Source organism: Vicia villosa, linkage group LG6, assembly GCF_029867415.1.
Source record: "Vicia villosa cultivar HV-30 ecotype Madison, WI linkage group LG6, Vvil1.0, whole genome shotgun sequence".
Taxonomy (NCBI): domain Eukaryota; kingdom Viridiplantae; phylum Streptophyta; class Magnoliopsida; order Fabales; family Fabaceae; genus Vicia; species Vicia villosa.
Window position 1 is genome coordinate 141,272,738 of NC_081185.1, and position 14,463 is coordinate 141,287,200.

The 14,463-nt window shown below is 33.5% G+C and overlaps 1 protein-coding gene across 1 annotated transcript; it reads right to left on the reverse strand.

The window, feature by feature from the left end:
* Positions 1 to 2,644: 2,644 nt before the first annotated feature.
* On the reverse strand, positions 2,645 to 3,571 carry LOC131612573 (protein S40-4-like). Its single transcript, XM_058884341.1, has one exon. The coding sequence runs from the start codon at positions 3,435 to 3,437 to the stop codon at positions 2,940 to 2,942; it is 498 nt and encodes a 165-aa protein (XP_058740324.1). The 5' UTR covers positions 3,438 to 3,571; the 3' UTR covers positions 2,645 to 2,939.
* Positions 3,572 to 14,463: the final 10,892 nt, after the last annotated feature.

The window sequence follows — 14,463 nt, forward strand, 5'->3', positions numbered from 1 at the left end:
CCATGGTGGCACAGTCCGACCTTGAATTGGAACAGATAGATGTGAAGACTGCGTTCTTGTATGGTGATCTAGATGAAACAATCCTGATGAGGCAACCTGAAGGGTATGTCGAAAAGGGGAAGGAAGATTATGTGTGCAAGCTAAAGAGATCCTTATATGGACTAAAACAATCTCCTCGATAGTGGAATAGGAGATTCGACAAGTTCATGGTATGCATAAGTTTCATTAGAAGTCAGTTCGACCACTGCGTTTACTTCAGATTTCGACCTGGTAATTCATTTGTTATTTTGTTGCTCTATGTGGATGATATTTTCATAGCAAGCAACAATGTTGAAGATGTGATGAGGGTGAAAGCTGAACTCAATAAAGAGTTCGATATGAAGGATCTGGGAGCTGCTTCCAGGATTCTTGGAATTGACATTCGAAGAGATAGAAAGAAGTTGAAGTTATGCTTATCTCAAGAGGCATATCTACGAAAGATTCTCGAAAAGTTTGGTATGTCGAATTCGAAGCTAGTTGTGACTCCAACAAACCCTCAATTCAAGATGAGTATTGATCAGTGTCCTAGTACTGATGTCAAAAGAGCCTATATGAACAACATCCCATATGCTAATATAGTTGGTTCTTTGATGTATGTTATGGTCTGTACTAGACCCAACATAGCATATGCAGTAAGTCTTGTAAGCAGGTACATGGCGAATCCTGGAAAGGCTCACTGGCAAGCATTGAAGTGGATTTTAAGGTACATAAATGGGTCTCTGAACAAGGTCCTAATTTATGGTGGAGCCTTGGGTGAAGATAGTAAAGCAGTAATCGAAGGATATGTCGACTCTGATTATGCAGGTTGTATGGATTCCAGAAAATCTATTTCTAGATATGTTTTCACTATGTTTGGCACTGCAATTAGTTGGAAAGCAACACTTCAGAAGGTTGTTTCTCTATCAACCACTGAAGTGGAGTATATTTCCCTAACTGAAGCTGTGAAAGAAGCATTGTGGCTTGAAGGTTTTGCTAAGGAGCTGAAACTTCAAGGTAAAGGTATCACTGTTAAATGTGATGGTCAAAGTGCAATACACCTGTCGAAGAACTCAGCCTATCATGAGCGAACTAAGCACATTGATGTGAGGCTGAATTTCGTCAGAGTAGTAATTGAGCGTGGAGAAGTCCAAGTGCTGAAGGTTTCGACTGAGGACAATGCTGCTGATACGATCACCAAGTCATTGCCGAGTTGCAAGTTTTTCCACTGTATGCAGTTGATAAAGCTGCATGAAGAAAGCTAGTTTGTTCCCTTGATGTTGTAGAGTCAGATCCAAGGTGGATATTTGTGAGATATTGGATCGAACTCTAGTATGGTCGAAGAGTAGCTTTTTGGTTCGACATTTCGACAGGGTTAAGCATGAAGTCGAAGGTTGTTCACATGCTTGTGTCGAAGATGCTAGGGTTGTTAGCATGTTAAATTAGGTTTTAGTGTTTAAACCCTAATTTGTTAAGTTAGCTTGTTTATTAAGTTGGCTTGTGTAATGAGCCTTGTGAAAAAAGCCCATTAGTTATTAGGTTTTATTATAAATAGCATACTAGTCTCTCATCATTGCTAAGGCTGCAAATCCTAATTTAGAGTGAGAGATGTTATTTGTTATTCTTGTAAACTTGTAATTTTGTTTTCTAAGAGAAAGTAAAAGAATATCAGTTATAATCAATTCTTGTGTTTTTCTTTTTCGTCATTTATTCTTCCCTTGCAATATACTTTGTTCTTGGCATCGTTTTTCACAACATAGTGAAATTCTTTAATTATGACTTATGTTGATATAATATTTTATAAATTGAAAATATATTAATTAAAAATATTTATTTAACATTTCATATAAAATTATTATTTTTTTCAAATAATTAATAAATATTTTTATAAAAAAAATCTCCATCCTAAAAAGTCTTCTCCCCTCCTAACTCACAAAAATAGCTTAAAGCTTATAATAGACTCCTACTTCTAAATGTTGTAGCATTTAGATATTGAATCATATTTGAAAGACATGTCAACCATTGTTAGTTTGGATTTTATATAAATGCCTACAATACAAATACCTCCCAAAGAAAGCTTAAAAACAAAAGTGACGTAGATAATAGTTGGAAAGTTGGGAGAAATAGCAATTATAAAATATTACCTTGTTTTATGGTCAAAGGAAGCTTCAACAAACTAAAATTCACTTATAAAAAAAATTGAATAGAATTTCCATACTATTGTTAGTTAACCCTCATATATACTATTTCTTAGTATTATACAATTATTCAATAAAAATCAAGTCTATCCATCACAACTCCTTGCATTGTTTAGACTTATATACATGTTCACAATCTCGTAACTATGTCATCATATACACTTCATTATCCGAAAAATATAAATAATCAAAAGAAAGAATATGCTGGAATTTAGAATATATATTTTATTATATAAAAAAATAACGTGTAAGTAACGCTACTCTTTGATGAATTATTGATGGATAGCATTGTTTTTTTTTTCCACCAACCAGTTCATTCAAGTCTTTACTTTACCCACCAACATTATTAGTATTACTCACATACTCCAATCTCACACGACATCGTTTTCAATAAGAAGATGAAAACAGAAAAAAAAAAAAAAAAAACAGAATGAACATTGCCACAAAAGATTAAACATACTTAATTATGCATTATAGAGAATAATACAGTTAATTACAATATACAAGCATGATGAGTGATCCAAATCCTAAAAGTTAAAAAAAACACTTAGACACTCAAAATGAAAGTAAGATCATGACTATTTTTTATGCAGATAATAACACGATAATAACCACTAGAAATTCATACACACAACTCCGAGTGTGAGTGTTAGAGTTTGTTCGAACTCTGATGATGATGTCTAACCTAGCAATATTGGCTTCGGCTTCTGGCAGTTGAAGTTTTGATTAATCTTCAAAACCAACTTTCTTCCAAATAGCATTCCTAACACTACGCAAATCCCTACCTTTCAAAGTCCTTCCTTTCCCTTCATGAACAGAAAGAGAAGCTCCTCTAGTTCTAGCAAGATACTCATGAGGAGGTAAACGAGTTTCTCCATCATAACCATCTCCATCTTCATCATCATCACTACTCTCTTTGTTCTTCTTCTTGTATTCATCCTTCAAAATCTTTGACCAATCCGGTATATTCATCGGTAAAGAAGATGAACCTATAGGGTTAACTCTCTTACTGGATTCCATTTTTCTCGAAACTTTCTTCAAACATGGTAGCACACACTTTTTTGATTCTGTCACGTTGTTTGAATTTGAATATGACATGTTCCATACATCGGCTTCATCGAACTCGAACTCACTTGCTCCTGATGAATTTGTATTGAAACTTGTCTCTATCTCTGGAAAAATGTAACTTGATCTTGAAAGAAAACTCTTCCTAGAAGAAGCCATTGAAACTGGTTTTGGTGTTTTTGTTTAAGCTAATGTTACTATGTTTTCATTTTGTTATGTTTTTTTGGCTTATATTGTACACTCTGGTCTCACTCTACGCGTTATAATAATTAAACAAATAGTGATAATAGTAATGACTAGTTATAGAATGGGTTGAGTGGAATTTAATGTAATGGACCTCACGTGCTTTAGCATGGGGCACTCGTTAATTTGGTGTATTATGGTAACGATGGAGATGCACCAATAGTGATCATTCAAGATGTGGTACGTGCCTCGTGAACATCAACATGGGACCGCAACCATAGTTCAATCCAATCCAATCCAATCCTAAAGTTCAATAAGATAATTCAAACCATACTTGATAGTGTCATATATGGTTTATGCATATTTTTTTAAAGAGTTTAATGGTTATATAATGAGAGTTGAATATGTATTTGTGTTGTTAAAGTTTTTTTAAGTTTTAAATTGTTTAAGTTTATGATATATTGAATGAATAAATATGTGAGCACAATCTTACAATCTTACATTTTGAGTTAATTTTTGGAGAATGAAACTCAAACATAATCCAACTATAATTTGAAGATGATATTCTTATTTTGGAACACTTAAAGGAGGTTATAAGCTCAAGAACAAGTTATTCCACTCCCTTTAAAAGGAAACTTGTAGACAAAATTGAATCATGGCGAAGGTAATGCTTTTTAAAATAGAATATATTACATAAGAGTATCAATGGAGGAGGATATAGCTTTACAAATTCACATTTAAACAATTATGAACTACACTTGGAGTTACGGAAATATGCATCAAGGAGTGTGCATCAATTTCAACACTCCTCCTAACAACCTTCGAATTGGTTAAGAGTGATTAATAGGATTAACAATGAATCGAATCAACTCAAAAATAATTTGGAATTCGGTTTGATAATTAAATAAGGTTTTTTCTTCACCCACCTCCTAACCTTCTTGCCCACCCCTGGTGAATTTACAACATTGCCCCTTGTTTCGGAAGTTCATTTCCGAAACTCTACTTTTTTTCTTAAAAAAGGTGTTTTCGGAAATGAACTTCCGAAAACGTGTTTTTTTTAATATAAAATATTGGTTTCGGAGATGCATCTCCGAAATAAAGTTACATTTTCAGAAAATGTGGTGTTTCGGAAGTTCATCTCCGAACGCACCCCCCTTGGAGAATTCGGAAATGAACCTCCGAAAATATGTTTGGACAGAATAAAATGAAAAACAACAACAATTCGCTTTATTTAATCGGGTGAAGATTACAACGATAATATTACATATAATTAAAGTTACATATTGTTGAACACGGGTAGGTGGGGATGAGAGAGTGGTGGGGAGAAAAAAAGGCTTCCAAATTTCAAAAGGTGTACTACTGTAAGTAACAAATGACGGATGAGGTGTAACCGGGGCCGGAACATATGACGGAGGAGGTGGATGTCCGGAGGAAGAAGAACCGGAGGTACGTCCACCGCGAGACAAAGGAGCCAATCAATGTAAGCTATAATTTATCATTATCATTAGGGGACGTCATTACAAAAAATTGGGAAAAAAATCTTATTATTTTTAATCTTGATTTTTTAGAAATGACGTCCCCAGATGATAATGATAAACTATAGCTTACAATGATTGGCTCCTTTGTCTCGCGGTGGACGTACCTCCGGTTCTTCTTCCTCCGGACATCCACCTCCTCCGTCATTTGTTACTTACAGTAGTACGTATTTTTATTAACATGATAAATCCAATACAAAAACATTGTGCGATACAATCCGAAATCCGAACAAAACAAAACAAAACAAAACACGTCAAACAAAACAAAAACATGTTATTCTGCCCGACGAGCGTTACAAAATACACATCAAACAAAATAAAAACACATTATTCTTCTCGACGAGCGAACTCCTCCGAATGAAGATAATTATACCAATCTTCATCCCACTCATTATCAGAACCATCAGCGTTGATCACGCCTGAAGGCTGAGCCTGCGCGTCCGAGCCATGGACTCCCAGGGGACGTGAAGCAGAACCAGTCAAAAGCTTCTTCTTCTCCTTCACCACCTTCACCTCCTTCACCTCCTTCACCTCTTTCACCTCCTTCTTTGAAGAACCCTTTCTTCCCTTAGCGCCCTCTTTAGAAGACGCAGTCCTGCGTGCTTGTTGGTTGTCTGACATGTTCCTGTAAACAGTTGAAATCGATTAATATGCGAGACAAAATAAAAAACAAAAAAATTTGAACTTCTGATACAATTCGGAAGTTCATTTCCGAAAACTGGGAGGGAGGTGTTTTCGGAAATGAACTTCCGAAACACCCCTGCGATGGACTTTTCTGCAACTTCCATGGCAGACAGGCCCCTAAACCAAACTTCAAACCAAATCAAAATGCTTCTAAACAACCTAAATACTACTAACAACCTAACCATATATCATTTATGCAATTAAAACCCTAAATAACATGCATTTGAATAATAGATCTAAAAATTTCAAAACTTACAAAGTGTTAGGATTGAGGGCTTTTGAATGTTGTTTAGCAGTGTGATTGGAGCCTTGATGCAGCTTTGGAATTCTGTTTGCACAAATTTTCGCCTTTGCCACTTTTTGTTTTGATTTAGGGTAAATGATTGGGGGAGGGGGAGTGTTTTGATAAATCTGCAGAAATCGCAGTATTTCGGAAGTTCACTTCCGAAACCCCTGCTTCGGAAATGAACTTCCGAAATAAGTCAATTTTTTCAAAAAAAAGCGCTTCGGAAGTTCATTTCCGAAGCAGGGGTATTTTGGTATTTTCGCTGGGGGTGACCCCCATAGGGAGGTGGCCAAAGAAATTTTCTTAAATTATTGAATTAGGTTTATGAATCAAATGAGCTGAATATAAACTAATAAATAATAAATTCTATAATTAAATGAGCTGAATTTGAACTACATATAATTCGACTTGTTAGGTTCATAAGTCAACCCGATTATATATGAGATGAATTATATTGTCTTTAATAATATATTTGAAGATTTGTTTTAAATCTTATCCCTATATTTTCTTTTATTTTAATAGTTTTAATTGATAAATGAACAAAATATTTCTAAAAATAATTATACAAATAAAATCAATATCGTATAAATTCCAATCTTATAATTTATATTTATTTTTATATTTTTTATTTAAAAATATTAATTTAAAATGTCACATATATATAAAAGTAATAGACTTTAAAAAATGTCTTGTAAGTCGGAAAGCTAGCGAGATGAACCTAACGAGTTGAACCAAGTTGCTCGTGAACTTCTATTGAGTCGAGTTTGAGCTATAAAAAAAATTAATAACAAACTCGAACTGATATTTTAGCACAAATAATTCTTAAAGAATCGAGTCGAACTGAAGCGAATTTGACTTTGACTCGACTCATTTTCAACCCTAGTGGTTAAGAGTCACGTGAAGTTATAAAAAAATTAGACACTAGTTTTTCTATAGACATAGAGTTCATTTTCTATTTCAAAACCTATCTAAAAAAGATTTCACATGCGGATAAAAATATTATTGGTTAGGTAAAAACGTATGACATACTTTACTCCTCTTTATTATATATATGTCACCCAATTTTTTCGTAGTTTAATGTATTTTACTGTTTGTTATTCTTATTTTCTATTGCTTTATTTTCGAAATTACATCAATTATAAGTTGCTTGAAATAGTAGTAATAACTTGTACCATAAAACCTATCAACTAAGAACTCTATGAGATTTTGACTTGAGTCCTTAAATGATGCTCGAGTCCATTTGTTGAAGAAAATTTCTTTAGCCACCTCCCTATGGGGGTCACCCCAGCGAAAATCCCAAAATACCCCTGCTTCGGAAGTTCATTTCCGAAAGCGTCTTTTTTTTGAAAAAATTGACTTATTTCGGAAGTTCATTTCCGAAAACATTATTTGGGAAGTTCACTTTCGAAATACTGCGATTTCTGCAGATTTATCAAAACACTCCCCCTCCCCCAATCATTTACCCTAAATCAAAACAAAAAGTGGCAAAGGTGAAAATTTGTGCAAACAGAATTCCAAAGCTGCATCAAGGCTCCAATCACACTGCTAAACAACATTCAAAAGCCCTCAATCCTAACACTTTGTAAGTTTTGAAATTTTTAGATCTATTATTCAAATGCATGTTATTTAGGGTTTTAATTGCATAAATGATATATGGTTAGGTTGTTAGTAGTATTTAGGTTGTTTAGAAGCATTTTGATTTGGTTTGAAGTTTGGTTTGGGGGTCTGCCATGGAAGTTGCAGAAAACTCCATCGCAGGGGTGTTTCGGAAGTTCATTTCCGAAAACACCTCCATCCCAGTTTTCGGAAATGAACTTCCGAAATGTATCAGAAGTTCAAATTTTTTTGTTTTTTATTTTGTCTCGCATATTAATCGATTTCAATTGTTTACAGGAACATGTCAGACAATCAACCAGCACGCAGGACTGCGTCTTCTAGAGAGGGTAGGGAGCGTCCGTTTTAATTTGCAAGTACTTTATTTTTAACGCCTTTGTTTATTGTGCCTGTTTCTTTGAAGTTTGTGTCCCTTTCTTCTTTTATAAAAGGAGGTCTCATGGACCTTTCTTTCTTCATTTTTACGCAGGAATGGGTGGCGCTAAGGGAAGAAAGGGTTCTTCAAAGAAGGAGGTGAAGGAGAAGAAGAAGGTTTTGACTGGTTCTGCTTCTCGTCCCCAGGGGGTCCATGGCTCGGACGTGCAGACTCAGTCTTCAGGCGTGATCAACGCTGATGGTTCTGATACTGAGTGGGATGAGGATTGGTATAATTATCTTCATTCTGAGGAGTTCGCTCGTCGGGAAGAATAACGTGTTTTTATTTTGTTTGATGTGTATTTTGTAACGCTCGTCGGGCAGAATAACGTGTTTTTGTTTTGTTTGACGTGTTTTGTTTTGTTTTGTTCTGATTTCGGATTGTATCGCACAGTGTTTTTGTATTGGATTTATCATCTTAGTTTTTGGATTGTTCTGATTTCAATATGTAGATTCTTGGATTTCATCGCCGCGAACACTATCCATCTTCTGGATTATAAACATAGAACTTTGACTTTCCCAGCGCACCCCTTTGTTTGATTTTTTTGTAATGACGTCCCCTGATCAGGTAAGAAATGTGGACACATGTGCCTACGTAAGCCTTCTAAGACGGTTACCTTCTAAGAAATGTGGTAACACTTTCCTACTTAAAAGCCTACGTAACAAAAATTGGGAAGCTCCACAGCCACGCCCTATTTAAAAGAATAAAAAACCTTTTGAAATTTCGAAGTTCCCTTTTCCTTCTCCCCTCCACTCTCAGACGGTTAACTTCTAAAACACTTTCCTATTTAAAAGCTTCTCACCCATTTTTCTTTCAAAATATCCCAAATCATTTTCGATCCTAAGTCTTCTTCTTTGCTTTAACATTTTCTATCTCTTGTTACTGCTTTCATCACAATGTCTCGCCGCGGTGGAGGAAATCATCCCGAAAATCGCCGGAGTCAACCATCTCCTGCACATTCTCAACAATCATCCATCAATGTTGCAGGATCAGGCCGTGGTGGTGGTGGTCGTGGCTCTCGCGGTGGACGTACCTCCAATCCTTCTTCCTCCGGACATCCACGTCCTCCGTCATATGCTTCGGCCCCGGTTACCTCTCCTCTGTCTGTTGTTGCAGCTCCGGTTGTTCGTCCATCTGTTTCAGCGCCGTTTGTTCCATCTGTCGCAGCGCCGGTTGCTTCCTTGAGTTCGGCTCTGATCTCCATCGAGAGCCTGACTGCCGAAGTTAAACAGAAGGCTACTCTATAGTCGGCTCCGTCGTCTCAGAAGGAAAATTGGGAAGGAAAATTCAAGTTCGTGCTAATCATTTTCAATTGCGAGTGGCTGATAAGGATCTACACCACTATGATGTAAGTATAGTTTGCTCATAAGTTTTTTGTTGTTGTTTATTATGTTGGTAAGTTACAATGTGGTATGGATTTCTAGAGGATCAGGACTTTCTAACCTGTTGCAGCGTCTCCTCCATTGTCTTCATCCGATTAAATAAAGCGAATCGTTCTTGTTTGTTATTTTTCTTCTGTCCAGACCTTTTTTCGGAAGTGCATTTCCGAATTCCTCCAAGGGGGGTGAGTTCGGAGATGAACTTCCGAAACACCACATTTTCTGAAAATGTAACTTTATTTCGGAGATGCATCTCCGAAATCAATATTTTATATTAAAAAAAACACGTTTTCGGAAGTTCATTTCTGAAAACACCTTTTTTTCAAAAAAAAGTACCTTTTCGGAAATGAACTTCCGAAACAAGGGGTAGTGTTGTAAATTCACCAGGGGTGAGCAAGAAGGTTAGGAGGTGGGTGAAGAAATTCTCTTGTTGAAAGTAATACAATTTATAATCAACATATTCGCCTGTCCAAATGAGACATTTATTTGAGATAGTTTCCTTCAAAAAATGAAGAATAGAAGACGAAGAAAAAAGAGTTTCCTTCAAATAGATAAAGACCCATAAGTATCCTTGGTAAAAAGTGAAGAGCGTGTACACTACAAAAAATGTGTTCTCATGCGACATATATTAGCGACGTGTTTTACACGTCACAGGTTGCGACGTGTTACCCACGTCACAACAAACTTTTATATTAAAAAAATCAGTCCAACGTTATAATCAGACTTGTCAAAGGGTTTTTTTTAAACAGTTGCGACGTGTGAGTCACGTCGCTACTACAAAGTAAAAAATAAAAAAAAATACAAACTTTAACGTTGTAGCTGAAGGGAGATTTGAAATTCTTTTAAATTTTGTAGCGACGTTATCCCCACGTCGCAACCTTTTACTTGGGAAAATAACTCTGCCACTTGTACAGATGTGGCAGAGTATGTAATAATTGTTATGACCGTTTGAGTGTAACGACGTGTAACCCACGTGGCAAAGTTGCGACGTGATGTTAACGTCGCTGATGTGTTAATTAATACACGCAATTTTCTTCTTCCCCTTTACCATTTCAGACGCATTTTCTTCTTGTTGTTCTCTGCAACTCTCTCCAAAATCCCCCATTTCCTACAAACCCAAATTTTCTCCTCTCCCAAAATCCCCAAACTTTCAATCTCATTCAATTGCACTACAAGGTATTCAAAGTATTTTATAATTTTGTGTTCATACTGTGTTTTATGCTGTCAATATATAGTTTAATTTTTTTTTCATTTAATTTGAAGGAAGAAGAAGGTGAAGGAAGAAGAAGGTGAAGGAAGAAGAAGGAGGAGTAGATTGAAGAAGAGGTAAGTTTTTACATTTTTTTAGGTTATTTTTTTAATTAAGTTATTTTTTAATTAGGTTATTATAAAACGAAATTATAGATTAAATATTATGTTGTTGTTTAAATTTAATTAGAATATTAATTTAGGGTGTAATATATTTTTCAATGTTGTTTAAATGTTAATAGAAAAATGTTTAAATTTATTATGTTAGAAAAATGTTTAGAATAATATTGTATACGTATTTTAGAAAAATGTTTAGATTTATTATGTTAGAAAAATGTTTAGATTTATTATGTTAGAAAAATGTTGTATAAAAAAACTATTAGAAAAACTATTATATATGTATTTTAGAATTTTAAAAATTAATAGAAAAATGTTTAGATTTATTTTTAAAATCTGTTTTTTATTTTCTTAATAAAATATATGTATTTTATGATATTAATCTTAAAAACTGAATATTAATAAAAAAGAATATATGTTAAATAGAAAAAGAATATATGTTATGTTATTGTTATTATATTAAAAATACATTTTTTAAATATTAAAATATATATTAAAAGTAGAATATATATTATACTGAATTAATAAGGTAATTGGCGAGACGCGAAAATGAGGCCCAAATGAAGATGATGCGGAAGAAGCAGTCTGATATGGAGGAGCAGCATGCGCGGCAGATAGAGGGTATTATGAAGAAGCAAGCTGAGGTGGAGGAGCAGATGAGACGGTTTATGCAAGGAGGTGGAAATTACAGTAATGCTCCTCCTCAAGAGCCAGAGGATGACGGAGTGGCTGATGATTTTAATCCGGATAATTATTTTCCGGATGATGCCTCTTAAAAACATTTTGTATTTTATTTGTTTTTAATTTATTTTTATGTAAATTATTCTACATTTTAATTCATTAAAATATTAATTTTATATTTTTAGTTTTATTTAATTGAATTTATTATATAAAGTTTATTATATGAATTTATTTTTTAAAATTTTATTATATAAATTATATTTTATAGATTTTATTATATAAATTTTATTATATATAAATTTTATTATATATATTTTATTATATATATTTTATTATATATTAATTAATTATATAAAACCAATAAAACCAATCACATCCAGCGTGATTAAATTTAAAAAAAAAAGCATTTAATGTAGCAAAGTGGAAACCACGTCGCTACATTGGTCAACTTCACATCTTTCCACACCTGCCACACCTGCTGTGTGTGTAGGTAGTTGTTTTCCATGTAATCCTGTTGCGACGTTGGAGTCACGTCGCTACTTTCTGACGTGGTCTCCACGTCGCTACGTAGTTGCCACTTTAGCTCCTGCGACATGTTGGCCCACGTCGCATCAGAGCATCTTTTTGTAGTGGTAGCTAACACTTATAATGAATTAAGTAATCAAATTTTTAACCACTCCGAATTAAAACTAGGGCCATCTTATAAGTGTCTAAATTTTAAAGTCGTGGATTCAAATATCAAACTTAAAAAAACAAAAGTGTACTTTTAGTATTAGTAAGGCTGATCAACTTTATGATATTCTATTGAAAGATCAACAAATATAATTGTGTGAAGGCCATAAAATTCCTCCTTTTGAGCAAATAAGAGCAATAAAGTAATGAATAATATGCAATCCAAAAGGCCATAGAAGAATGTAAAAGTGAGTTTGATTACAAGATATAAACACCAATGAAAGTTTATGATGATCTCTTCCATGTAGTTGCACACTTTATTGAGCTTAGTTTCAACATTTGTATTGTAGAAGATGTATTATGGAAAATGAGACCATCAAAGTTATGATTGATGAGTTCAAAGAGGAATCTATGGATAAGATGTATCCCAATAAAGACAAAATGGAGTTGGAGTTCCTACAAAAGAAATGCAACACAAACAAAGAAGCCATGTTATGTTCCCAATACAATTTGGTACAATTTGGTGTTTGATATATATATATATATATATATATATATATATATATATATATATATATATATATATATATATATATAGGGAACATATCAAGTGAGAGCATTTTATAATGAGAGAAGAGAGGAACAAGTATTAACCATTGGATTCATCAAGAGAGAGAATGTTAATGCATTAATGTGTTCTCACTTGATATGCTCCATATATATATATATATATATATATATATATATATATATATATATATATATATATATATATATATATATATATATATATATAAGGTTTTCTAACAAGTTAAGTAAATGGTAAATAAAGAAGGAAATATATGTGCTTGCAGGTACAAAACATGCAACAATCAAATGATCTCAATGATTTTGATGACGACATCACTATGGCGTAAAGTATTCATATGAAGTTATGATCTTGATGATAAAGTTGCTTGGCTTGTGAAATGTCAAATCCAATACCTTAAGAACAACATATAATGATAAGCAGAATTCGGTAGAATCTATGATGATCTCCGGTCAAACAATCTCAGATGACGGTATCTATCAAGAAGTCTTTTCAAGTCTCATCTGATAAAAGAAGTCAACTCCCAATTAAAGTGCTCAATCGTTGATGAATTGAGAAAAGAAACATGAATTTTAAAAGCTGTGAAATAGAGGAAGTGTGAAAGCTCGTCAGGTTCTTGTTTGAGTGATCAATATCTTGGAAATTATAGTAGGGTAATTCTTGAATTACTAAGACAGTGTACACACTCGCCTAATACTGTTTTTAAACTCTATTTGATAAAAAAAATACCTTTAAACTCTTAGAGGAATCATCAAGATGCTTGTGGAGTTGATCGAGGATGTTCCTAAATATTTAAGAAGCTTGTATACATTATCTAATCGATTAAGACCCTTAGCCAACCGAATAGATTAATGAATAAAGCTTTTTAATTGATTAATACCACTCCTAATCAATTAAGACACTAGTTGTATGTCTTTCTTTTTTTGTCATTTTTTTAAGCTCGTTATTGATTAGACCTATGACATAATCTATTATGACATTTTAAAGGCCACTGTATCATTTTCCTTTTTGAGACATATTTTTTTATCTATAAATAGTGGGTTTCTCCTCACTTTCATAGAAACCAAAACACCTATTTCTACTTACTTTGTCACTCTCTACTCTCTCCTTTCTCATTTCTTTATTTTAAACTAAATTTTCTTAGTGCTTTAAGAGTGAAAAGTATCAATGAGACATTTTTGTGTATTATGGTGTTGGGGTATCATTGTAATTTATGCAAGAGAAATTTATCTCTTGTGTAATATCTATTATGAGAAGTTGTTGTTTTGTTTGTGAACTTAATCAATAAAAGCTCTCGTTTATTTTGTGATATTGTTCATTAAAATATCTATTTGATTCATCAACTTCACCTAGTGTAAAAGCTCTCGTTTGATTCGTGAGATTGTCCATTAAAATCTATGTTTGATTTGTGACCTTAGACTATTGCAAAAGTTCACTATTGGTTATGAAATTATCCATGTGTAAAATATAGTGTTTTGTTAGGAGGATAACCTAGTGTATACCTCCAATTTGATTGTCAGAAGAGTCGTGGGCATAGCTTGTGAAAAATCACATCTATAAATATCTGGTGCAATTCTCTCAACTATTATCTCTTTTTATTTATGTTATTTATTTATTTATTTCTATTGTGCTTAAATATCTTCCTTACTCTAATTTGGTTTTCTTTATTTACTCTGCTACCTATTCTTTTATAAAGTTGAGCAAGGAAACAAATGACAATCTTGTAAACAGAACTTAATACAAGCAAATCACTGTCTCACTTAGATATATGTGTAACACAAG